The sequence below is a fragment of the Alligator sinensis genome, unplaced genomic scaffold (assembly GCF_000455745.1).
Source record: "Alligator sinensis unplaced genomic scaffold, ASM45574v1 scaffold687_1, whole genome shotgun sequence".
In the NCBI taxonomy this organism is placed as follows: Eukaryota; Metazoa; Chordata; order Crocodylia; family Alligatoridae; genus Alligator; species Alligator sinensis.
In genome coordinates this window covers 545227-571099 of record NW_005842662.1, presented here as the reverse complement: position 1 = coordinate 571099, position 25873 = coordinate 545227, and the positions used below count along the sequence as shown (strand labels likewise).

Sequence of the window (25873 nt, the reverse complement as noted above, 5' to 3'; positions counted from 1 at the left end):
AGAGCGGGACTGTTCCCTTAGAGAGGAGGTAAATCAGAGGAGTCATGAAAAGGCAGAGGAAGTAAGGGAACGATTTAGGGAGGACTTCTTTTCTCTGAGCTTCGTAACGCAAAATGAGGGGGCATTCATAGCAGTGGACAGGAGGCTGATCTGAAACGGGCATACGGAGAAGCGGTGGATGGAGTACCGAGCTGGGACTCGGAGCTTTTTGGTCCTATTCCCAGTCCTGGTGGTAACATGCTGGAAGCGAGCAATGCCTTTGCCTCCCTTGGCTACCCTGCTCTGACCTACAGCATGCTGTGGCATGCTCTTAGTGGCTCAATACTGTGCCCTGTAGTTGTGTGCGAGGGCGTAAAGTGGCTATTTTGGGGAATCCTTGTTTGAATGGGAGCTTGTGAGCACAGAGGACCGAATTTGATGGCCCAAGCCCCAAGTTCCTGGGATTCTGAGCAAACCACTTCGTCTCTCTGTAACTCTCAGTTTCCCCAGCTGTAAAATGGGGATGGTGACACCAACCTCCTATGTAAAGTGGTCAGAGAGGGACAGACAAAAGCACTGTGGGCATGAGATAGATGCATATTATTATAATCATCCCATAAAGCACATGATCTGATGGCCACAGAAGTGATGGAGGCTGAGCACTTAAATCACTTGGAAAGGCTGAAACACGGATGTGGAAAACCAGGCCAGCCAGAGTTTTACTTAATAGCAACAACAACAACAACAAAACCTCGGAAGGGATGTTGGCTCCAGGAATAAGCCGGACTGACTTGCAGAGGCTAAAATCAGGCCTGTGTAGGAGGTGGATTAAGCTGCATCTGTCAACGGTGGAGCTCTCACAGCCAAGATACAGGACTGGATGGTCTCTGGGTCTGAGCTATCCCTATGCTCCTAGATCAAAGAGTAGCAAAGGGGGCTGTCTGTTTGATTCAAGCCATTTCATTCCAGGTGGCTCCGAGTGACCCATCACCTCTCCTTCCCTTGGAGAAAGCAGAAGGAGCCTGCAAGGGAAAGCGAGCGGTAAGAAGCTGGAGAGGTCCCATCAAAAGAGGGATGTGAAACCAAGCAAAGAAAACAAGTTAGCGGCACAACTTCTCCATGGGAGAGCTCTGGAGTACAATAGATCAAGGGGGGTGACTTGGCTGCTGCTCCATCTCCCTGCTGGGCCTTTCCCTATTGGATTGAATAGCTGGTCCAATTTTATATGTCCCATATGACAGCCCTCCGGCTGGATCCCTGGGGAGATTAGCCCACAGCTTCCTAGGAGCATATGTAGCAGGGAGGAATCGCTCACAGAATTGTAGACCAGGCTGGGTGCAAGCCTCTGGTCTAGGCTGTGCCAGAGCTCAGGCCAGATCATCCCAAAAGTCCCTTCTGTGCTTAAAGTCAATGAAGGTCACAATCAAGTTGAATATCTCAATGCTCTAAAATTTCTCCTCCCAAAAGTTCACCCCATCGAGCTGCTGCACACCTCATTTGTCAGCCCTAACAAGCTTCTTGCTCCTCAGTGCTAACCTCCTGCTCGTGGCCGGTCTCTGCACCTTCACTCATCACTTCAGGCTCAGGCTACGGCCAGCAGACACCATCGTGACCATATAGCTAGCCTGAAATACTGTTGAACACAGGGCCTGCATGAATTCCCAGTTCATGTCCAAAACCGTGTTATGGTATTGAAAAAGAATAACAATTAAAACGACATTATATTTGATTGAGACCATTCTAATGGATAGGAGGGAGAAAATAACTGCTAATTTGCCAGGGAAACTAAGAGTTAAAATAAGTTGTGTTCAATTGTATTATGTCTGGTGAGTGAATAATATGCTATGGGTTCCTTAATATTGGGAGCTAAGTGTTAATTAGTGAAAGAGAAATGCCCAGCACCTGTATTTATACTTGCTAGTTATTGCTCATTTTCTGTTCTATTTATGATGAATGGTCAATGTGAGCTGGAGCGTTCCTTGTAGGAAAGGGATCTAAAACTGGATCCGAGAAGTTGCTAGGGATGGAGAATCCCCCAGAGCCAGGGCTAAACTTGCTCTGTTGTTTAAACACCTGCACTGTCAAAAACGTGCACTATATTTCTAGTCTGAACACACGCAGCTTTAAATTCCCAAATCCTTCTTCTTCTGCCTCTGACTGCTAGCTTGAAGGGTTCCCAAATTAGTCCCCTCTTAGCCTTCTTTAGGATGAGGAAAGCTTAACTCCACCTAATTATAGCTAGTCCATCCTTCCTAACACTCCTTGCTCCTCTTCTCCAAGCAACCGCCCGCTTTTCCTTTGCAAGCGGATTAGTCTGTGTCCCAAAGACTAGGGCAGATGGATGGTTGCTTCGGATAATGAAAACCAGACTGAACAGAGCACTGGAAAAGACCCTTCCAAGAGAGCCTGTTGGGCGAGACATGGACAAGACAGGCTAAAAGGTCTCCTCCATCACCACTGACCAGGAGATGCTTGAAAAGGAAGCTCTTTGGAGCTGGGACTGGCATTTCGTCTATGCCTGCATAGTGCCAAGTGCAATGGGACCCGATTTGTCCCACTGACGTACTAACCCGGAGAGGCAGCATGGCATTTCTTTCAGCGGGGCCCTGCTGTGGCTTGCCTGAAACTGCAGCGTGCACCAATGGGTTTGTTACTTGTCTCCCACCCAATTATTAGTTACATCATCGACAATTAAAATGCTGGGGCTTGCCTTACTGGAAAAGTAGCCCATGCAGCCTAATGCACCGAGACAGCAGCTAAGACGAGAGGCTTCAGGACTGAGAAGCAAAGCATCCGAGGCACGTAATCAGGCAATTCATTCCCGTTCGCACGTTAAGAGGCTTAGGGTGGGGGGTGTTATGCTGTGCAGTGCAGCAGGTGGTCTGGCCAAGTGCAACGGGAGAAGCAAGAGGCACTATAAATCCTCCGAACCACGAGGGGAAATTCCTTCCTGATCCCAACCGGGGATAAGCTTTTGCCCTGAAGCACGAGACTCAGCAGCCTTTAGACGTATTAACCGAGCTGCTCTGCAACAACAGACTTTTTTTTTTATCTTTTTTTTCTTGGAAATGGCTCCTCTGCTCTTTGAAAGTCTCCCAGGCCCCGGCGGCGTCTGGAACGTGAGACTACCCCATTCAGCCTTGGTTGCTTAGCAGTGAGGGTCAGCGGCACCGACGGATGAGATCCGGCGGAGGAGATTACGCCCGGTGCGGCGGCCTGCGGGATCCTCTTACCTGCTGTGGGCACACTGATGTTGTACTGAGGTAAGATAAATATGAAGGCAGTCTTGGCTGTAACCTGGCAAAGACAAAAAAAAAAGCATCCCTGTGTCAATGCATTTCCATCCATTCCCGTTAGCTGCTACCACTTCCCCATCGGTTCCTGTATCCCAGCCCACGCAAGCCGCTCTATGGGAAACACCCCCGCGGAAAGCCTGCCTCCAGACGGGTCATGCCGAGGGCTCCCGTGTGCCGGAGCCAGCCGTACGTGTTTGCTTGCCACAAATCTTGAGCCCCTAATAACCAGCTCTGGGCGGGAGACAAAGTCCTGTTTGGTCAGCGATCTCCCACCCCCGGGGTCAGGCTGCAGCACACACCAGAGTCCAGATCCTCTGCTTGCCACCCACCCAGCAGCTGAAAATGTACCAAAGGCTGATTTTTGACCCCAGGGCAAAAGAGCTCACAATTTCCTGGGGCCCTGCTTCAAGCTGAGGCTTTCTGGCTATTTCCTAGAAGCAGTTTCCAGTCCAAATCCATTGCCGCAATTAAGCACCTTGGTAGAAAGACAGGCCCATCTCTGCATCAGCGAGGGGACACACTGGCATAGCAGTGTACGTTTGGGGGGGTTGCACAGCTACCCCTTGCCCTGTGCGACTACTGCGGGTAAACAGGAGACACAGAGGATGTCAAAGGTTTGCATTTACTCCACAGCAGCCCTGCCGACAGCTCAGGGCAAGAAATGAAGGCCTCGTTACTCCCCGGACGAAAAATACAGGGAGGTCCCGGCTTACAGAAAACTCCTAATGAGCCGGGATCACCGCGGCGGCGTACAAGTACCACGTCAGCTCATCCATCTACACAGGTCGTCAGCACACCCGGCCAGCTTGGTCTAAGGAGGCTTTGGACACGGTGTAGTCCCCAGCATGGAGGAGCCCCCCACGGCACCGAGCAAGACGGGCCCCTAACATCACCCAGTCTTTGGCTCCGAAACAGGAGGAGGACCCACACAATGCGGACATGCTAAAAGCAGCATCTTCATTAGAAAAAATGAATAATAGTTTGTATCTGTGAGCTCCTGCCACTCCAGACAGAGGCACTAGCCATCAGCATCCCTGACAGCATCCCCTCTCCAAAATAACCAGGCGCTGGGCACGAAGCAGCGGGGATTGGGAGCAGAGATCTCCGGCAGATTGTCACAATAACCTCTTCCTCCCAGAGAGCTGCATTAGCCAAGGCAGCATTATCAAGAAGAGCAACAGATGCTGGCTGGATTTTGAAAGCGGGGAGGGGAAAAGCTGCCTTAGGAATAAAACATAACCCTCTGCAGCCTGCGCTCCTACCCGGAGAAACCTCGCTCGGTGCACATCCTGAGCCAAGTCTGGAAAACATTTCCGAGGGAATTCGTTCCTACCTGCAAGGTCCGGAGAGTGGGCACCTGGACTAAGATATTTTTTCCCTCAAACAGGCTGGTGCATCGTGCTGGTAACTCCAATGACAGCTCTGGCATGAGGCAGCGCCTTTAAATCCTTCCCGTGTTTAATCCTCGGGAAGCTCATCAGGCATTCGGGGGGTGTGTACAGCAGGTGAGGAACAAGGGTTGAGCCCTGCTGGGGTGACCGGTGGGACTCTTGCCTACTGTCCCCAGTCTCTGCTTTCTTTTGCACTAGCATCCTTGGCTGCAGGTTGCCAACCTGAGCGGGGGCCCAGGAGCAGCAGGGAGGAGGTCTGCAGTGCAGGGAGGGCAGGCGAGACAGAGGGGAACCGGCACAGAGGAGTCAGGGTGGTGACAAAGCTAGGGAGAGTGGGAAATCTGCCTCCGACACGGTGGGGAAGACGATGAGACCAAGGCCTGCTTTCAGTTCCCCCAAAGCTCTGCTCGCTAGCAGGCCCTGCGGGAATACAGCTCTCTGGTTGCCGAAACAGGGGTAAGAGCACAACTGCTCGTCTGGTGTGAAAGGCCATCGGGGCAGGGAGGGGCGGAGGCGCCGGCAGGAGCTTGCAGCAAAGATGACTCCATCTGCCACCTTGGTCCAGGCTTCCACGTGGACCACGAGCCAAGCCGGCAGCAGCTGAGACTCGGGGCGAGAGATAGGTACCCGCCCTGACACAAGAGGTAGCAGAACAATGCCAGGACACCGAGCCAGCGCAGGATGGAAACCATTTCCCAAAGGAGATGGATACAGCAGAGCCAGGGCCCTAACAACTTTAAAGCAAGCAAGTCCCTTCCTTAGCCCTAGGACCACAACGGTGGGCACAAGGCTGAACATAATCCCCCCTGGCTCTGCACCTAGGGACCGCAGCCACTGGCAGCATCAGCAGTGCTGTAAGAAAGGACACGGCTCCTCCTTTTAGGGCTCTCTCTTGGCCTCTTCAAGAGCTCTGCATCTTCCAGGCATTGCACAAAGGACAGTTAAGACCCTAATGGGATAAATGCAGGCATCAGGTTGGCTGGATTGGCCATTTATGCTTCCCTACAGCGCTTTCCAATGTGAGGGTAAATCAACCTCCAGCACCCCGGCGGCGAGGGGAAGGGGACTCTCCCTACGCCCCGTGCAAAGGTCAAAGCACCGATAGGCAAAGCCAAGGACTTTCATCCCAGACACTTAATGTTCAGCACCTGAACAGAAGTGGCTCGATTCTCCAGGGTGCTGAGTACTATGAGGGCTGTTATCGAGGCTCTGAAGTGTGCCCAGTGCGAAAGGCCAAGCCATGCGCATCTTGCTAAATAAGCCGCCTGCTTGTGCAAAGCAAGACAGCATCTACAGGTTACCCTCCTCCACTCCTGGGGGAGAGATACAGCAGCGCTGAAGACTGCCAGGAAACTGCCTTACCTCCCCTCTTTAGCACAGAGTTGGTTAAAATCTCACCGTCCAGGAGGATGAGTGGGGTTTGGTCCCACTGCAAACCAGACATCTCCATTTAGGCTGCACGCCCTCAGGGATTATCCCAGCACGAATGATGCTCAGATCCAATTCTTTCAGCCCCGCTAGGCCGGCAAAACTGAAGCGCCACTTAGCTTGGTGCCCTGAAGTCTTGGGCTTTGCAGCAACGGGGTGGAATTACAGCCAGGCGTTACGGCACACATTATTCACCAGCACCCCAAGACCCCCGCAGACAAGCGTGGCCAAGCAGACGATCGCACACATCGCATCTTCCTCCTGGCACGGGGTACCCTACAGCAAGGGGCGTCTGTCCAACTCACCTTGTGCCCCAGGCTGGATCTGAACCAGGGGACTCCTGGCAGGCCAGATCAAGCCTGGGGCATGAGGTAGTGGTGGCTTCAGCTCTGGTATGGGGCATGTGGTGGTAGCTTCACAGTGACAGAGCCGGCAGCCAAAGAGCTGGAGCCACAGCAAGGGTGATGGGCAAAGTGGCCAGAGGGTGACAAGGGCTCCAGCAGCCCTCACTCGCCCTTCTGCCACCGACCGCTACATGCAAAGGCCCTAGATGCTGCGGCAGACCATGCCCCCCAGCCATACCCCCCAACTTCCAGTGACTTGCGGGCAAGCCAGGAGGCCATAAGTTTGACCCGCCTGCCCCACAGGGACAGAAAGCCTCTGGCTTTGGGGCACGAACCAACGTCAGAGGAAATGTCTCTGGGGACTGGCTAGTCTGCAACTGTCTTCTGCCTTGGCAGTCCCTCGCAGTCGAGGATGACCGTCTTCTCTGTGCGTCTGAAGATGGCAGATGAGGCTTATCTGGGACCTGTAAGTGTAGACACACTCCAACCTCCTCCAAGGGGTCTGGTCCGGGCCAGACTATGGAAGTGAACAGGCCCAACTTCATCTATCCTCACCTTTTCCAGCACGAAGACAAAACAGGGGCAGATGACAGTGTGAAAACGGGGACGAAAAAGGGCAGGAGGTACATGCGATCTCCTGGGAGAGCTTCTGTTGTAAAATGTAAGAGTCTATTGTGGTATATTTTTTTAAGTGCTTTGCTATCTATTATTACCCACACCTGCTGAGATGATTAAAGAACTCGTCTCATGCACCAGCTAGCAATCGCCGCATGTAATAGGAGGCTGTGTCTACTGTCGAGAACAGGACACTGGGAGTCGGGACTCCTGGGTTTTTTTGCCAAAACTCTGCCATGGACCAAGTGAACTCGGGAAAATTACTGACACCCACTTTTTTTTTTTTTTTTTTTTTTTTTTTAAGACGTGGAAAACCGATAAACAGAGTGTATCTACCCCGTCGTGCAGACGGGAAAGATTAATTTTTGCTCTCATCACAGAACAAAGCATTAGCAGCTGGCTCTTAATTTGGGCTACAAAAAAAGCATGGCAAGCTGAATCACCTGTTCTGATGTCAGAGGAACAAAAAACCCAGGAACACCAGGACGACTCGACGTTGCCAAGAAAACGACGCGCACGGCAATTATATTCACCGCCCCTCTTTCAGGCCATCGTGCGGACCGGTGCAGATCTTTAGGAGCTAGAGACTGCGCTCAAGTTCATCGTGACTCTGATCGACAGTTGTCTAGGGGAGGGCACTCTATAAAACGCTGCATAACATCATACTGACTCATATACCACGCACCCCCATATAAGATATGCACCTTGTTTAAAGGTCTCCTTTCCTTTTAACCAAACTGTTCAGAATCAGTTTCCTTATTTAAGACATGCAGCCCTATTTTCAAATCACCAATTTTAAGGGGAAAAAAGGGAGTATGGTACATGAATCATTACGGTATCGGTCATAGGAGCTTTGAGGCGAGGCCTTCAAGCCCAAAGGTCCTGCCTGGATGGTGCATACATGCATACATGCAACTTGAGGCCGAATTCCTGGAAGTTAGCAGAGAGAACATGCCTGCAGCAGCTTGGAGAGATGTGCTGCAGTAGCCTCTCCTGGCTGGAGGTCCCTCCAGGCTGAAGGCTTTGCACCCTGATGCATTGTGTTGCTGCCACCCAGCTATGAAGAGGAGCAAGTTGCCAGGACAATGCCCACCAGGATAGGACAGTCTCTTAGCCCAGCAGCCACAGCAAAAAGCATTGCTTGTCAATGCTGCATGCAAGAGCTTTGCATCTCCAAGCAATTCAAGAGGGCTCGGTCCTGGGCCCTGCGCTGTTCAATTTCTTCATCAGCGATCTTGATGTTGGGGTGGAAAGCAACCTGTTTAAATTCGCTGATGACACCAAAATTTGGGGGGAGGTGAGCACGCTAGCAGGGAGAGAGAGATTGCAGAAGGATCTGGATAGGTTACAGGGGTGGGCAAACAGGAACAGGATGTGTTTCAATACGGACAAGTGCAGGGTGCTGCACTTGGGTAGTAGGAACCAGCAGCACACTTATAAGATGGGGAGCTCCCTACTTGAGAGCACGGAGGCGGAAAGGGATCTTGGTGTCATTATTGACTCCAAGATGAACATGGGCCGACAATGCGAGGTCATGGTTGGCAGGGCTAACCGGACCTTGTCGTGCATCCACAGGTGCATCTCGAGTAGAGCCAGGGAGGTGATCCTCCCCCTCTATGCGACGCTGGTCAGGCCGCAGCTGGAGTATTGTGTCCAGTTCTGTGCGCCCCATTTCAGGAGGGATGTGGACAACATGGAGAGGGTCCAGAGGAGGGCCACCCGCATGATCCGGGGACAACAGGGCAGACCCTACAGTGAGAGACTGCGGGACCTGAACCTATTCAGCCTCCACAAGAGAAGGCTGAGGGGGGACCTGGTGACCGTCTATAAACTCACTAGGGGGAACCAGAAGGGTTTGGGGGAGACGCTGTTTCCCCTAGCCCCCGCTGGCATAACAAGGAGTAATGGGCACAAGTTGATGGAGAGGAGGTACAGATTGGACATCCGAAAAAACTACTTCACAGTTAGGGCGGCTAGGAGCTGGAACCAACTTCCAAGGGAGGTGGTGCTGGCCCCTACCCTGGGGATCTTTAAGAAGAGGCTGGATACTTACCTGGCTGGACTCATTTGAGTCCCGTTTTTGTTTTTAGGGTTTTTTGTTGTTCTCCCGCCCTGGCGGGGGGTCAGGCTAGAAGATCTATTAGGTCCCTTCCGACCCTGAAACTATGAAACTATGAAACTATAAGAGCATCCTGAACTCCAGACTGATTTGCCCCGTGAACGACTAACCAAGGGACACTTCCTTTTGTCCGCATGTTAGGTTTGACCTAGAAACCACTACACATAGCCCAAGCAAAAGTCTCTGTTCTGTAACTAATGCTCAATTGCAATGATAAGGAGAAGACAGTCTTAGATAAAGGAGACTTGAAAACAAAAATAGAATTAGTGGAGTAGGGCAAAGAGCTGATTTAAATATTAAGATTCACACCCCTAGGTGGGGAGAAAGTATGCTAATGAAACATACATGTATGGAAATGAGATACATAGCTAAAACACAGGTATAGAGACATGCGCAGTAAAGAACTCCTTGCGTCACTCCCTTATAACCAATTAGCAAACAAGAATGCTTATGAAGGTCCAATACTCCTGTATAAAAGATGCTCATAATTAAGACTCGGTGTGCTTGTTACGTGAAATTATTCCGCTTGCACCTTGTATTGCTAGCAATAAATCTTTATACTTTCACCCCTGGTATCTTTATTGGCTTTTGCATACCGGGCACGATCCCAGACTTGAGCTGGGGCTCAACACGCAGATTCTTCAAAACGTGGCCTTCCTGTCTGCCTGCACTCTCCAGCCACCCCAAATGGGGCCAATCCTGAACGCCCCCGAAATTCCTGCACAGAACCGGGCCCCTCGAGCTGTGCTGACCCAGACATGCCCATGGACCTCCAGGGATGCATCTCAGAGAGGAAACCCTAACTTGAGGCCCAAGGAGTCCAATCCTGCACAGGAATTCGCAGGGTGCGCAGGACCCTCAAACCCCAGGAAAACACGTCACCCGTTGCCCTATAGCATTAAGGGGCAGGACAATGAGCAACATATGTTGCGCCCAATGAAAGAGATCAGCTGTGCTGGGATTTATCCCAGCACAGCTGATTTGCTACCTTTGGTGACATCTATTTGTAGCCATAGACATCAAAGGGAAGCAAAAGAAAGGGGGACTGATCCTTGGGGTGAAGTCTCAGTTTCCCATCACTATAAGTTGGGTTTGTCCCCTTCAGGAAGGACTTGATCCATCTTAAGCAGGGTGGATAAAAAAAAGCAAAACACAACAATTTTTTTTTTTAAAAGCATCTTAATAGAAAAAATTAAAAAATATGATCAAATAAAAAAAATCTGATTTAAATTTTAAAAAATCAACATAAAGATTATTTTAATTTAAGATATGTTAACGCTCAAATATATCATAATGGAATAGGGATTATAACTTCTAATTATATATTATTTGGGACAATCTATTCGTGGACCCTTTTCAGAAGTTTTATAACTAGGTCACAAAAGGTCATGGACTGTATTAAGGGCCCAATCTTATGGGGTTTCCAGAGGCTTCTCTGTAGAAGAGTGAAGATTAAAGAAAACCACTCCACCCAATGGGACTCAGTGCTCAGTCTAGAAGATCCCATTAAGCATCTCTGCGATGCTTAGTTTCAGTTCTCAAACTGTGGATTTGTATCTCCAGAGATAACATCCTTGTTAACAACAGCAGTATATGGAGATGAGAGAGAACAGACCTGGTTACCTCCCCATCAGCCATATTGTCTCTCTGCAAGTTTGTGAACAGAGTCAAGCCCTCACCTCCAAGAGTGCAAAGTTTCAAGAAGTTAAATGAACAGAGGATTGTTGCCGGGGGGGAGTAGATCTGGGCAAGGAGGAGTCTGGCGATAAATGCAAGTAGGGGGGTGCAGTAGAAACAAAAGAGAAACAGTTTGCGCAGAATTTTGTTGAAATTGAAAATTACTTCTGTAACAACCACTTTGCAGCAGCTGCTCTGAAGAAAGCAGCAGGAACCAAGCGACCTCACCCACAAGACGTGCGATGGCACTCAGGAGTGGACTGTTTTGGGCGATATATTGACAACTGGCCTAACCCGATGACAATTTGTGAACAAAATCGTGACAAAATAGGTGGAAGTGTCACAGCCAAAGTTCTCAACATTGGGCTAAAGAGAAATGGAGAATGTATGCTGGCTATCCTGAAGCCTATTTCTGTAGCCTGGAACAAAGGTTATAGTAAAAACAAAAATGCACTTTTTGTACAAAAAGATGATTAAATCAAGGCTTCCTGACCGGTGATTTAAACAGCGATTTCAGTTGATTTGATTTAAATAAAATAATGATCTTAAGGACATTCCCCTGGACTCCTGCCCCTCCCTTAGGCAAACATGGGTGCTGCTCTCTTAAAAGGTGTCTAATGCAGCATAGAGTTCCAGGAGGAGGATGGGAACATCTGGCCTAAAACATTAGCTTAAACAAGCTCACAGCCAGCCTCTGGCTAGCACCTCTGAGAGCTTGCCCAGGTGTTAGAGGTTTGATATGGGTTGGTAGGAAGCTCTTCTGCGCTGGCTGGGCTACTGAAGCTTCAAAGGAAGATGTCCTACCCCCAGCAAGGCTGTTTCAGGCACAAACCCCAGTTACTTGCAGTTCTCTTCCATAAGCTAGGAAGGACCCTGCTCCGATTCACAAACCTTGGATCGAAGCCCCTTCTGGGTGTCCAAAACTGAACAAGTGATGGTACTGAGCCCTACGAATGCAGGGGAGCTGCTGGTTGGGGGAAGGTATAGGCAGAGTAAACCCGTACTGCCCAAAAGCCTTCCCAGATGCCTTCCTTCACTGCAAAGACTACACGTGATAACTCTTTGCCTTGCCTGGTATGTTGTAAGCACTCCAGACTGAGGAGGGGGGTTTCCACCCTGGAGGGGTCTTTGTGGTGGGATCTGGCATCTGGGTTCTTGGGGGACTCTCAGGAAGCCTCAACATGGGCTTTGAGAAAGTTAAGTGACATCCCATCTGTACCAGCTTTTATTTTCCATCCTCGCTGCCTGAATGGAGTTGCTGCTCTCCACTGCATCTTCAGCTAGGAAAGGGTGAAGAAAACCAAGGAGGTCTGTGACAACAGTGCAGAGGAAAGGGCTGCGACAGCACATCAAGAGTTGGTACCAATATCTAATCCTTGCCCTACGGTGGGGGCTGAAGTCCAGTCACATTCTGAAAATGGTTATTAATCACTTAATGTAGACAACAGACAAGTAATATTAGCACCTGAAGGGGTGACAGGTCAACAGATTCGCACAGATGGACTGCACAGCAATCGCTCCCATTTTACAGGTGGGGAAACCGAGGCACACAAGTGCAGGGACTTGTCCAAGGTCACACAGCAAATCAGTAGCAGCACTGGGAAGAGAATTCAGATCCCCTAGTTTCCAGATGCCGTTTGCTTCTTTGGATCATCTCACAGGACTGCACAATAGGGATCAGACTCCAATTCCTGATCCCAGGTTCTGGAAAGGCTCCTGGCCCTAAAGCAACTAAACCAACCACTGAAGCATTTGCAGCCATGCATCCTCCATAGCGTCCTACCTCAGTACCCCAAGACCTGGCTGAGCCCACCGTGATTTTATCAGCCACTCTCTAGTGAAGGGTTCAAGCCAATGCTTTCTGCCACCTGCAAGTTCGGCTCCAAGCTCTCAAGTGGACCAAAACACCGGCTACTCTTAGCTTTGGCCACGTGGGATAGCAGCAACCACTAACATCCACGACTGAACGAAAGGGAAAGAAACGGGGCAGCCAGAATGATCCAGTTTTAAAATGCTGCGAGTCTCCCAGGCTGCCAAGGTCTGAAATACAACGCTGCACGCTGCTGGGAATCCCAGTCCCCCATGCCACATGGCACCGGCTTCCTGGATGGAGGCCTCACGAGAGCTATGACATTACTGCTGTCACAGGTCCCCCCACAGGGCTTGTCCAGGACCTTGCACTGGTCCTTTTTATTGGCTGCATGTGGAAGTCGAATCCACCCTCCCTCAACTTCCTCCAGCCAGTTCCATGGGGGAATGAAAGCACAAAGGCAGCTTTCAAAGAGGCCATTACAGAGACTGCAAAATCTCCTTTCACGCTGCATTACAACTTCCACAAGCATGAAACCATGTTGCATGGTGCTGCCTACAGCCCATGACACCCCTTGGTCTTCCTTTCTCCTTAGGGAAAAGCCCAGAGAGCTGCAAGGACCCACAGGCCTGCTGACCCAGCGAGTTTCCACGCTACCAGTCCAGCCGAGCTGACCCCCTCCAAGCAGAGGTGACCCACTGTGCTGCACTGTGAGATGATCTGGTGCCTGGAAGCTAGAGGATCTGAATGCTCTTCCCAGCACTGCTACTGACTTGCTGTGTGACCCTGAAGAGGTCCCTTCATTTCCGAGCCTCAGTTTCCCCACCTATAACATGGGAGCGATTGCTGCATGGTCCAGACACTTATGCTGCACTTTGCTGGATCACGCCAGGTTCCTTCTGCAAATGATGGTTATCTGGCCAGGGAGGCACCTGGGAGCAGGGTCCAAGTCCAAATCCCAAGCCCCATCTCTCCATCCCAAGACTGCAGGGAGTAGAAGCAGCTCCCCCTGAAACACAGCCGGGTGCTGCTCTTATGGTACCTGCCTGGTGCAGAGCATTCAAGCCTCTGGAGCTTCCCACCTTGACCTACATCACTAGCACAAGAGCTGCAGCGATCAAAAGAAACTGGATCAACTCTCCATGCTCTCCCAGACCTGGAAAGCACCCAGATTAGTAGCACCGGAGCCTTGTAGAACCAGAGTCGTTCTTTAAAACACAATTTTCAAGATCTCTTTGTTTCATGGGCACAGTCATCCCTCCAGTCTGACCTCCTGCACAGCACAGGCTGCAATCCTTTGGTTTCCTGGACACAGCCTGCAGACCACGGCTGAGCTGGGGTGTCTCCATCCAGAAGGGCATCCAGCCTTGACTTCCAAGATCGGGGCCCCATCAGGCCACGCACCCTTACGGTCAGCTGCCACGGGGCTTGCAGTCTGAGCTGGGGGAAGACGCTGCGGGGGCTGCAACAAGCAAGCAGAAGGAGAGTCCGTGCAATGGGTTAAGAGACTGGCAACATGCACAGATAGCAGGTTTGAGAGATGTCCTGGTGCTACCACATACATAGTGAAGCCAACTCAGCTCAGTCGCGTTGTCCACAGATGCGGTTACATCATCTCTCTCTTGGCACCTTCATTTCTTCTCATTTTGCAGATGGAGATTTCCCTGGCTCACAGAGCCACACCAAGGACCAGTGCTGGCACAGCATCATCAAGCGTGTCGTGCAAGGGTTAACTGGAAAGGGAATTTGCCATGCAAGGAGTGTTTTGCAGATTATTTGGCTCTCACACCGACTGGAGAGGCCTTATTTTTCAATAAGATCTTGAAGTACCAAAGAGTGAACCAGAAGCTTTCCAGCATCACAGGGGAGCTAAAAACTAAACCCAAGCCAGGAGATGGTGCCCAGGACACCAAGCTGTGATCCCATCTCCTGGGTAGCTAAGAAACCTCATACTTTGTTGTACCCAGCACTTCCCACCCTGACCCACTTGCTCCACCACCATGTCCTCTCTTTAGAAGCTGGGTTTTTCAATGAAGGGAGATGCCTAAACTCTACCATGATCCAAACCATGCCGAAAATGCAAAACCTGCCAACACGTCTCCACCACTCCCACAATAATGACACCCCATAACACAACCATCACCACTCCTGGGCCTCACACCTGCACCTCCAGAAATGTGATGCATCTCATTCAGCGCAATAATGCCCTGATGGAAAACACATAGGAGAAACCAAACAACCAGGATAAATGCACACTGGAAATCCATCAAAGACAATAATATCCAATTACCTGCGGGTGCACACTTCTCAGAAGACAACCACTCTCTCTCCAATTGCTCAACTCTAATCCTCAAAGGGGATTTACAAAACACCTTTTGTAGACAAGCCTACGGACTTCACTTCATAAATGTACTGAATACAAAAAAAAAGTCAGAGACTCAAGATAGACATTGGATTTATGGCACGTTATAACCTGCCTACCATCTGATAACCCCAGGTAACCTCTTCACATCTTACCAGCTACTTTCTATCACCAAATCACCATTCCCCCTTCCCCTCCTCACCTGCCTGTCTCACACCTATTGTCTCTCCTCTCCTCTGATCCTCACTGCCATGCATCTGCATTTTGCATATTGGCTTCTACTCCATCCAGGAGAACATAAAACACCAGCAGACTCTCCCCAGGCCTGAAGAGGGATGTTTGTGCCTGAAAGCTTGCAAAGAACAATTTTTTTTCCCCATGATTTAGTTGGTCTAATAAAAGATATCACATTTACCCAAAGAACCTTGTCCCTAATCCCTACCAAGCACTGATGGGGTCTCAGGGAGAGGTTTTCAAAAGGCATCTAAGGATTTGTCTGCACAGCAGAGGTGCTGAGGAAGAAGAGAGGGCTCGAATGGGAAGTGCAAAAAGTTGTTCTCTGTTGAGGGGTGTAGGTTGTAGCCGTGTTGGTCTAAGGACATCGGCAGACATGGTTCTTTGGGTAAAGCTGATATCTTTTATTAAACCACCCTTTCTCGCCCCCCATGCACACCATCACTGTATTCACAGGGCTCTGGCATTTAATCCACATCCAAATCAGATGAAATAGGGGGGTTTAGTGAATAACTGAGCAGAGAATAAATGTGCAAAATGGAGCAACTCCAACCTGGGACATGCCTTCAACACTGAAGGCACATAAGGGCTTTCAAGAAACCTCAGGCTTTGACTGTGAACCGAGGCAAGAACTATCATTTACTCAAAGGTTGTGCAGCACCAGGCACCATGGGCCCCCAACAAGCCATTCAGCCTCTGCAGGCTACCCCACAAGCAGCAATGACCATCTCGGAAAATCCATATGCTGCCTTTGCTCTTGCCAGTGAACAAAAGCCATCAGCCTCTACGTCCCCAAGAGGCGCTGGGTGTGAGCAAACGAGCCGGCATCCCATCTCCCAGATGCCTTCGCCTTCCTCCCTCTGCAGAGCTGTGCAGCAGCTCCGTGGATGGGCCCCTTGCCAGCCTCTCCTGCTGCCCGCGTAAACACGCTGGCACCAGCTGGGGTCTGGAATCTGTCGAGTGTCCTGCCAGCTGGCGACGTGGCAACTGGTCAGATTAGGGGGATGAGTAACGAGCAAGGGGGCGGAGGAGGCGGCAGCGCCTGCCCTTTGCAAGGGGAAGCTGTTGGCAAAACAAAATGCCCCAAATACCCTGCAATCGCCGGGTCCACGCGCTCTCCTCCAGCCGCCAGCCAGCTGGGTTTGAAATTCAGTGCCTCACCCTGGCCTGGGCTCCATCCCCCCACCCGCTCTGCTGGACTTTGGGTTAGACAGCAAACACGCTCCTGAAAGTCAATCCTCCGAGCTTCCAGACCAGGGACACGAATACCCAACCCCAGCATTAGGCAGACACATGCCGGAGCTAGTCACTTGCTTGTATTTAGCCCGACCCAAAATGACCCCCTAAAATAGCCTTCCGCCCCCATGCACCATCCCAGTAAAGGGTGCAATGCAGCAAAACCTTGTGAGGATGTCAGAGCAGCAGTTTTCAGCAGAGCTTTGGGGAAAAGTCTGGGCCAAAGAGGAAAAAGAAACCAGCATGCAAAGGGGTATTGTCAGCGCCTGCAAATGCAGAGGTGCCAAAATCAGGCACTGCATCAGACTTGCCCTGTATGTCCTGGGGAAGTTCACTGAAACACGGATAAAAATCTAAAGAACATCACACTACTAGGACTTGGGCAAACCCTCCATCAGTATTTGAAGGTGGGCGACCACTGTGCATCGATTATCTTCCAGCTGGATAGACGGGGGCATCCACATAATTGCTAGGGTGCCCCATATACTGTAGATCAGAAAGCCATTTTTCCCTCTTCTAGAAGAGAACCTAGATCCGCAGTTCCCAAAGCATGGGCTGCAAAACCATGGTCGGTGGCCTGTGGATTAGTGAGGGCATCATCTTTTTCCCCCAATTACAAGTGTGATGGTTAAGGGTGCAGGAAGGGCTGACGCACCCTCACAAACCAACTGGGGCCCCAACCCTTTGGGAGCCACTGATCTAAATACCACGCAACCCCTGTACCAATCATGCATGACCCTTGTTCCCAGCATTATTAGGTTATTGCAGCTGCAATTTTCATATTCCAGGTTTTTTTGATTCTGAATACCTGTATCAGACATGCTTGAGTATGCGCCACCTTTCCTGGGGGGCAGGGGGGGGGTGTGGAAATCAGGTCCCTTTAACAAGTTTAAACTAAGCACCCCCACCCAAAAAAATCACTCATGAAAATCCTGACTTGCCAAAAGGAAGTGGAAGTGAAACTCTCCCAGCCATGCCAGTCAGACCATCCCTTGGAAGAAGAAACCTCATTAACCCCAAGTACATTCCAGATGCAAAGCACATACAAATTGGACTCCGAAATTTGGAAGCCGAGACCCCAAGGATTAAATAAAAAGCAGCCTGTTTTAACAGGATTTCTGAACTATTTGATGGAATCGATACAGAAATACAAGATCATTAAATCCTCTCCCGTTCACCCCGGGCGATTCCCGTCGCATTAAGCGATGCGTCCTACTTGCATCTAGATCTGCAACAAGCTGCAGAGTCTCAGTCAAGCCACTGACCACTCCCTGCCTCAGTTTCCCCACCCGTCTCTCAGGGAGGACTCTCATGCACCCAGAAGGGTTAGCAGGAGACTTCATTTGTTTACACCTGTGAAGTGGTGTTTTTAGGGCATCCTCCATATAAAGCTCATCAAGGGGCCAAGCACCTGGAGAAAGAAGTCTGCAAACAGCACAGTTCACTGTTTGGTAGGGATGTTTCAATGCCGAGAACCAGATAAAGCACCACGGTGCAGTAGTGTTACCACCAGGTCCTCCGGGCTGGCTGGGGAGTGCCCCTGCAACCCAGATGTGCTTCTGGATCTGAATAAACTAAAACTCCCCAATACTTTCAGGGCAGCGGGAGGTGAGAGGCTGTTTCCAAATTTAGCAAGGCCACACCACCAAAAGCATCACGGAGACGCGAGATAAGTGCACTGCAAAAACCAGAGCACCTCTGCTGCTTGCGATCCATGAGATTTTAAACACCAGATCACAGAAGTTCATTATCTTCTTAATTTCCACCTGTGCAAGGCAGCACAGAGAGCACTAAATTGAGACTCGGGACTTTCCCAAGACCCGAACTGTGCTCCTGACCCTTGTGCTAGGCGACTCTAGCCAACTGCCTTCCCCTTGCTATGCCTCAGTTGCCCCCCCTGTAGAATGGGGATAATGATACCCTCTCCTCGGGAGGAATGCAGCTAGGAGATGCTAATGACAGAAATCTGGGGAGCAGGTGGGCCAGCGAGGCAACAGCAAGTGGCAGCGGAAGTTGCTCATGTCACAGCACTGGCATCACACACCTGGCCAGGTGCAGTCCACAGCAAGCCAAGCCAGTCCTTCCAGACATGCATTCATTGCTACAGTGTTGTTAAGAAGATTCAGTGACTAAAGAGCAATTTGGGACTGGAGCAAGGAGTTTCGAGGGTTCATTCCCGTTGGAAACGGAAGCGATTCTCTGCCGCTGCTTTGATTTACATCCAGAGTGAGCCCGTGCACCTCCCTAGTGCCCGCTCGGCCCAGCCGCCTCCCGCGGGGTCCTGGCAAACTCCAAACTCGCGTGCCGCTTCCTGCCTCCCACAGCCTCTGGGATGCAACTGGGATGGCACCGAACAGCTCAACCCCAAACATGCTTTTGTCCTATGAAAGGCAAGAGCCTTATGATTTTCGGATGATGGGTTCAGGAGGGAAGAAACCCGGTTCATTTTGCTACTAGTGCGCTGGGCAATGAGGAGCCGAGGCATGGACCCAAAACAAGATTTTGGTGCCTACAGGGCACCAAAGGCAGAGACCAGCCACTTGCCCCTGATGCCAGAAATGCTGCCCAACTGCTTAGATGCTGAATGCCGGTGTTTTTGCTTCGGCGCCGCATGCCCTGCGACTGTATGTGCCCAGTACCGCCACCATCTTGCCAGACATGAGGGGCTCTGGGCCTGTCTCCCACCCAAGGACATTCGAGTGAGGCCTTCCCACCCCTAAGTCCCTGGAGGGGACTCGTTCGTTAGGCAGGCTCAGACCACACCGAATGAATACGGCCAGTATTGACTTCAGCACAAGGCATAGCAGCCACTTCCATTCAACAATGCAACAACGGTGGTGGGGGCGGTGGGAACTAAGAGGCACCGCGCACCTTCAAAAATAGACTAGTGGTTAGAGCACTCACCCAGAAGGTGGGAGACCTAGGTTGTAGCCCTCCTCGTCTCCCACTTCCCGGGAAAGTGACCCGACGCCCAGGCTACAGGCCGGGCTGGGTTGGGCTGGGGGCTCCTGTCCACCCCTCCTGTGGATGCTGAGCCACCGTGTAGCCATGAATGCCAGATTCACAGGATTAGAGAAAGAGAAAGCATGAGGGAGCCTGCCTTTGTTCCCCAGGGATGAGGATACTTCCCCTGGGAGAAAGCAGATCTGGGTTCTGGCCCCTACCCCAGGGTCTATTAAAGATGACTGGGATAAGGTGTACCGGCAGCCCCCAGGCACAGAGACCACCTGGGACAGCAGTGTCGCTGTGGCCCAGTGTAAGGGAAAGGGTTAAACCCTATTAAACATATTCCCAGCCTTCTGGGAAGTGCTTGGAGCCCTGAGAAATCCTTCCTGACCGGAAACGGTCTATTGTGAAGCTGGGCTCTGACGTTTCCTCCGGAGCCTCTCCACAAGAAAGTCCGTAGGGATAGCAGGACTTTCGCTGCCCAGAAACAGGACGCGTAGAGACCAGAGACACCCCATGGGGAGCCCAGCTCCAGCCACAGGGGCAAAGACAAGCTCTGCATACTGTGCTCTAGGACCTCAGCCACAAGCTACCCCAGCCCAACCTGTCTGCATGGCTCTCCCTATGCCCCAAGAAGGGTGTTTGTCCCTGAAAGCTTGCAAAAAAAATTTTTCCAACTATTTAGTCAGTCTGATAAAAGATATCCCATTTACCCAAAGAACCCTGTCTGCCTATGGCTCTGGATAAGGCATTAAAGGCCCTGTAGCCTGGGTACACCCCTCCCAGGGGAAGAAACTGCCTTGGGCAAACAGCCTCTAGTCCAGGAGTTTGCAGCCTTTTTCAACACAAGGCACCCCTTGTTAGACTCAAGGCACTCCTCAAAAAATGCCATCTCTTAGCTTTCATTCATTACTTAAGTACAGCAAAATGATAGAGTCATTCTTCTGGTGCAAAGAATTCAGCCTACACCAGGTCGAGTGGTTTTGGTACGCTGGGTTCCTATTGGAAATCCCTGGGTTTCTCTTGCAAATCATGTGCAGGTGTCTGCACACCTAATAGCACTAATAACAGTGCAGCATACCCCAACGCCCTTAAAAGGATCTTGTACCACCCTGGTTGAGAATCACTGCTCTAGCCAAACAGACACAGGCCGGATCTTGGAAGCACTAGGGAGGAATGAGTGGCAGGAGATGGCAAGAGCCTCCGTGCAAGAGTGCAAGCAGAGGCACCACCTGGGTTATTGGTCCTGGTTATGAAGGAGGATGAGGGTATCGCCAACAGTGGCAAAGAACTGGGGGCCAAGGAGAGTTCGGGAATCGATCAGCTCCTGCTATGCCAAGTGTATATTGGCACAGATGCCTGATAGGGGGGCCAGCAAAGATGTCTACAACACGCAGTGCATTGGCACGTGGGGGTACCCGAGCCAGCTCGAGTACCAGAAGCAGCACAGCAGGATTAGCATGCTGCTCTGCCCGGGTAAGTAATCCTGAGCAAACGGGCTTCTAGTCCCAACCTCGTTTAGAGGTAGCTGCACCACCTCTCACAATGCCGCACAGTGCAATGCTGATCTACTCGGAGATGGCTGGGACGCACCGATCAGGAGCGGGAAGAGTCCCAGGCATTGCTGCACAGATCGAAGTTGAAGCAGTGGGAACAGAGACGATTCCACAAAGACAGAGAAAGCAGGGGTTGAGGATGGAGTGGGAGAGGGAAGGGGAAAGCAGGAGAAGTCCGTTTCTATAGGGGCAGGGATCATAGCACACCGGTACTGTCAAAAAGCAGGGGACAATCACTCACTCCTGGAGCGTTTCAGGGAAACGCATGCTCACCGTTAGAAAAGTGAGGCAGGGGAATAGATGCCTAGAGAAGTGGTGGACTCTCCATCACTGGAAGTGTTCAAGAAGAGGTTGGACAGCCACAGGTCAGGGATGATCTAGGCACAGTGACGCCTACGCTCTACTATGGGTATTTCCCATGCTTCTGGGCCTTCCTGGTTGCTATACAGGGCTAGGAAGGAATTTTTTCCCCTCCTGCTACCACCTATATTGGGGTGGGGGAGGATAGTTTCACCATCCTCAGAAGCACTGGGTGTTGCAGCCAAGGCTGGGGATCTAGATTGGGGTGTGCCAATGCATCTGCTAGAACTTAAGCCAGAGTTTCCTGACTATGAGGATCTTGCCCCGTCACGCAGGGTCAAACTGACTGCCATATTTTGGGTCAGGAAGAAATGTTACCCCATGGTCAGATTGGTATGAACTTGGGGGCAGGAGGGTTGCCTTCCTGTGTAGCAAGGGGTATGGCCCTCTTCCTTGGATCTCTCCAGAGTAGTTTAATGACCGTTGCAGCATCACGATGTTGGCCACCGTGGTCCCCCCATTTTTTTTCTGTGGCTGGTTAGGGTGTTATGCCTTGTGGTTGTATTAGGGTTGACTACGTAGTTTCACTAATAGGGCAGACAATAGATTTTTATAGGATAGTTTGGATAGGGATGATGCTAGGAGGGTGCACCAGGGCTGCAGGGGCATGTGGCAGCTCAGGCAGCGGGTTAGACTAGATGACCTCTGGAGGTCCCTCCCAACCCTACTTTTCTATGAACTTTGCAAATACAGCATTACAAGGGGCAAAATGATCAAAAGCCCCATCTACACGGGCCCTCGACTATACGGTAACCTTACCATGCCCTCAGCTGCACTCTGCTGCTCCCCGAGTGCTGCCCCTCAAACTGAAGCAGTGTAGACACGTCCAGGCCATGCGGCAAGCTGGATGTCACCGTACCTCAGCAGTGACAACAGGTCTGCTTGCAGCACCAGAGAGATGTGCTTACACTGCTCCTGATTTGAGATGCGCGGTGGAAAACACCGCTTCCAGGAATGATAAATATGCCTCAGGCTTGGCTTTAGGAGCTGGCATCACGCTGGTGCTTTGACCCATTTTATCCCAAGGTTTGGCTGGGAACTACATCCCGTTCTTACCCATCCTGTCACCAGCAGCCACAGTGGGAGGTTCGAATAAAACTACTAATGTAGGCTGTACTACAACTGTCGATCAGACTTCTTCCGACTGCGCTAAAGCTTCAAGAAACCTGACTGAGCTTATTCAGCACGTGGCTCTGAGGCTAAAGACGGCAGAAACAAGGCCTGGTCGGGGCACGCTCACTGTCAGCAAGAGAAAAAGGTCAAGGGTTTTGAAACAGCCCTCTAAGCGGTGCGTACGCAGGCTAGGACAACCCATCCAGCTCAGGGTAATAAAGGGATGTTTGCATCCAGACCACTTCACTAGAGCCCGAGTTGGCACGCAGCATGGAGGCAGCTATCCCAGCAAACTGCAAACCAATACTCAAAGCCACCCCCCAGCTCCCCATTGCAACAACGGTATCGGTAAAAGCACCAGCGCACACCTCCGCATTCCCAGACAGCAGAGCCGTGCTCTGAAAAGTCCCTGATCTTATTTTCTATTTTTTTTCCCCGAAGTACAACTATGAAACTTGCAGCCGGCATGCCCGACTTAGCAGCATTTGCATGTGGTTTTGGAATTTATGCCCCAGCCAGCTGGCCTTTCTGGCTCCGAGTTCGAATGTTTTTTTTTCTCCTTTCTCCCTTAAAAGACATTAAGGGTTTCTGTGCACTGGAAACTACTTGTTCATTCAGGGCACTGCGATGAAAGGGAGGGGAAAAAATTGCTGGGGGGGAGTTAAGGAAGTGGATTTTCTTCTCCTCCCATTTGCTGGAAGAGACTCCCCCCCCACCCTCCGGTCTCAATTTGCTTTGAAACGTGGCACTGAGCTGGGAAGGGAGGGCAGGAGGCGAGGGGGGGAACCGTCTCCGTCAGACACATTCACACTCAGTTGAGACACTGACCACAGACTTGCGCAGCTCCACGTATGGAGCAAGCCTGAAGGGCTAAGTTGTTCGGCAGGAACCGCCAAGTGCCCGCCCTCGTCTCCTCCCCTCCGAGGGGAGAAAGAGGAAAGCTGGAAGGGGAGGGAAGCGCCGCATTCCTGACATTTCTCTGCCAAGCGCCAGGGCTGCAAGGAGCCTGCTCTCCCCGAGCCCCTGCTCCTCTCCAAGGTGCCCGCGGGCCTGCAGGGCCCTCAGACGGATAAAACGGGGGAAGAGGCTGACAAAGGGCCCCGCAGAGACCGGACAGACTTCCAGGGAGAGATGAAGGGCACTGCCCTTCATCTCCCATCCCTGTCCCCGGGAAGGGACTTCCCTCCCGTCCCCATGCTGGGGACGGGAGGGAAGTCACGGGGCTCCTTCTTCGGGCAGAGGGACCGGATGGTGCCCATCTCCTCCCCGGGCACGGATGGCCGTGGGCTTGCACGGAGCTTCTTTGACCGGTCTTGTTTTAGTCGGAGCACCTTGGGCTCACGCGACATCTCTCGAGACAGAGCAAACCACGGTTTTGGCCCGGCTCTACCTCCAGGGTTGGGAGGACTGGAAGATGGCAGGAGCGGCGTGGCACAGTCTGAAAGGAAAAGCAGCACAGAGAGCTTCTGGTCTCCAAGACTTGTCTCCCTCCATGCCTCCTTCAGAGAAAAGGGACTGAGCTGGGGGAATGGGAAACAGGAGGAGGGGAAGGGAGAAGGGGCTACTCCACACCCACATCCCCTCCTGTCCACATCGCCCCATGCAAGCAAAGCAACTTTTTTCTTTATGTAACTCCCAGCTAGGGAAAGCTTAAAAAAAACCAACCCAATTTTCCCTCGATTCACACATTTCCATGCGCTTTGCCATCCAAGCACAGCCAGGCAAACCCAGCGGTAGCACAGGAGGAACCCCGAAAGCACGAAGCCTTGTACACAAGCACAGAGGCCACGGGTCCGGTGCACATCCAGGGTGAAGAGCAGGCTATATTTCTTAAAAATCCTTTTAGATTTGACCATGGAAGGGATCAGTGGTCACCTAGATAAAGGACCCCCCGACACACATCTCCCCTCCACCACAAAGATACTCTGAGCAAGTTTCTCTTCCCAGCACAGCGCGCTAAACCGCCCCTCCATACCACACCTGGGAGCGGAAAGGAAACCATGTGGAAAGGGACTCAAGTAAAATCTCATGCCCCCTTTTCCTGGTTTGAATTTGGCCTTGCTCCCCTTCCCATCACTCCCAGTCATCCTGAGACGCACCGGGGGGTCTTTAACGACCCAGAGGAGCCCAGATCTCCGGTATGTCCCCAGTCCAAACTGAATCAAATAACACCTCTCTCCCCATTCAAGCAGCCCCCTGCTCTGGACTCGGCTAGCACCCAGCCCTGTCCAACTGGGGCTGGTCCAGCACCTGAATCCCCATCACCACCTGCGTGCTGCGTGGAAATCCCCCAACCCTCCTGCCAAGGAAGGACTTAGCCTGGAGCAATAAGATTGAAGCCTGGCTGCAGGCACCCTGCAACCACACAGGACGGGAAACGGCATGGGGTTTTCCCCACGAAAATCTCGAAAGCTGTCCCTGCACACCTCCTGCTCAGCCATACACTGCAACCACCGGTGGAGGCTGAGGCAGGACTTGGAGGGAGGGGGGGTGGGCAACCTGGTGCCCATCACACTGATGGTGTTGATGCCCTGTTTGCTACCAGCTGCGCCCTTTGCAAACTCTTTGGGGGAAGGCACTGTCTTCCTGCTCTTGCCTTTGTTCAGTGCCTAGCACCGCAGGGTCCTGCTCCAGGACTGGGTGCGACCGTAAGAAACAATATCTTTTCAGGCACCCTCTTGCCCCCAGCCTGAAAACAAGCCCTGCCACCATGCTTAGCGCCGGAAAAGCACTGCCCTGACAGCACGCTGCCACCAAAGAGCCCTGGAGGGAGATGAGGGTCACCACCCCCCACCCAAAAACACAGGCTGCAGGATGCCATCTCCCTCCTCGAAAGGGACAAGACAGTACCACCCCCATGACACAGTTGTGGCTGAGACCCCATGCCTAGGACTAGGGGTCCCATAGAGACAGCCACAACCAGGAGCCCTGTCGCCACCCCCTCTGCAGCCAGCAAAGGGGGCAACGTGTTGGGCACTGGCCTGGGTCCCAGAGGCAGAGGGGCGGCTGCGATCTGGAGGGAGATGCATGGGGGAGTCAGGGAGGTGAGGGAGGAGGGGAAATAAAATAATGTTGTGGAGGGATCAGGGGAAGTGGAAGAGAGACACGGGAGCAAGATCAGGCAAAGGGTGCACTGGGGTCCCGGTGCCAGGGGGAAAGCTCAGAGGCTGCTCCAAGGAGGGGAGACAGCAGCAGGGCGCTGCACGGGGGCAGGTGCCCGGGGAGGAGCAGGAAGGGCGCTGTGGGGAGGGGGCGGCAGCCTCTGCAAGGCACAGGGGGGGAGCGGGCAGCGCAGCTGCCAAGGGCGGGGGCAGCACCGGAGCTCCTGGGGCAGAGCAGCATGCACGGGGGCAAGGGGCTGCAGGGGCCCGGACGCTCCCACCTCGAACATGAGCGCGACGAGGACG

The 25873-nt window shown here is 51.9% G+C and overlaps 1 protein-coding gene across 4 annotated transcripts in view; it reads right to left on the bottom strand.

The window, feature by feature from the left end:
• TRAM2 (translocation associated membrane protein 2) overlaps positions 1–25867 on the bottom strand; it is a 45493-nt gene extending 19626 nt beyond the window's left edge. For 3 of the 4 annotated variants that reach the window (XM_025215707.1, XM_025215709.1, XM_025215708.1), the window contains exons 1-2: positions 4609–4719; positions 3213–3276 (exon numbers count right to left, since the gene is read on the bottom strand). In XM_025215707.1, the coding sequence (XP_025071492.1) occupies positions 3213–3276; positions 4609–4704 (160 nt within the window). In that variant the 5' untranslated portion in view covers positions 4705–4719. Of the gene's footprint in view, positions 1–3212; positions 3277–4608; positions 4720–25848 lie in introns of those variants that run through there. The other variant, XM_006033809.2, reaches the window with a different exon arrangement.
• Positions 25868–25873: the final 6 nt, after the last annotated feature.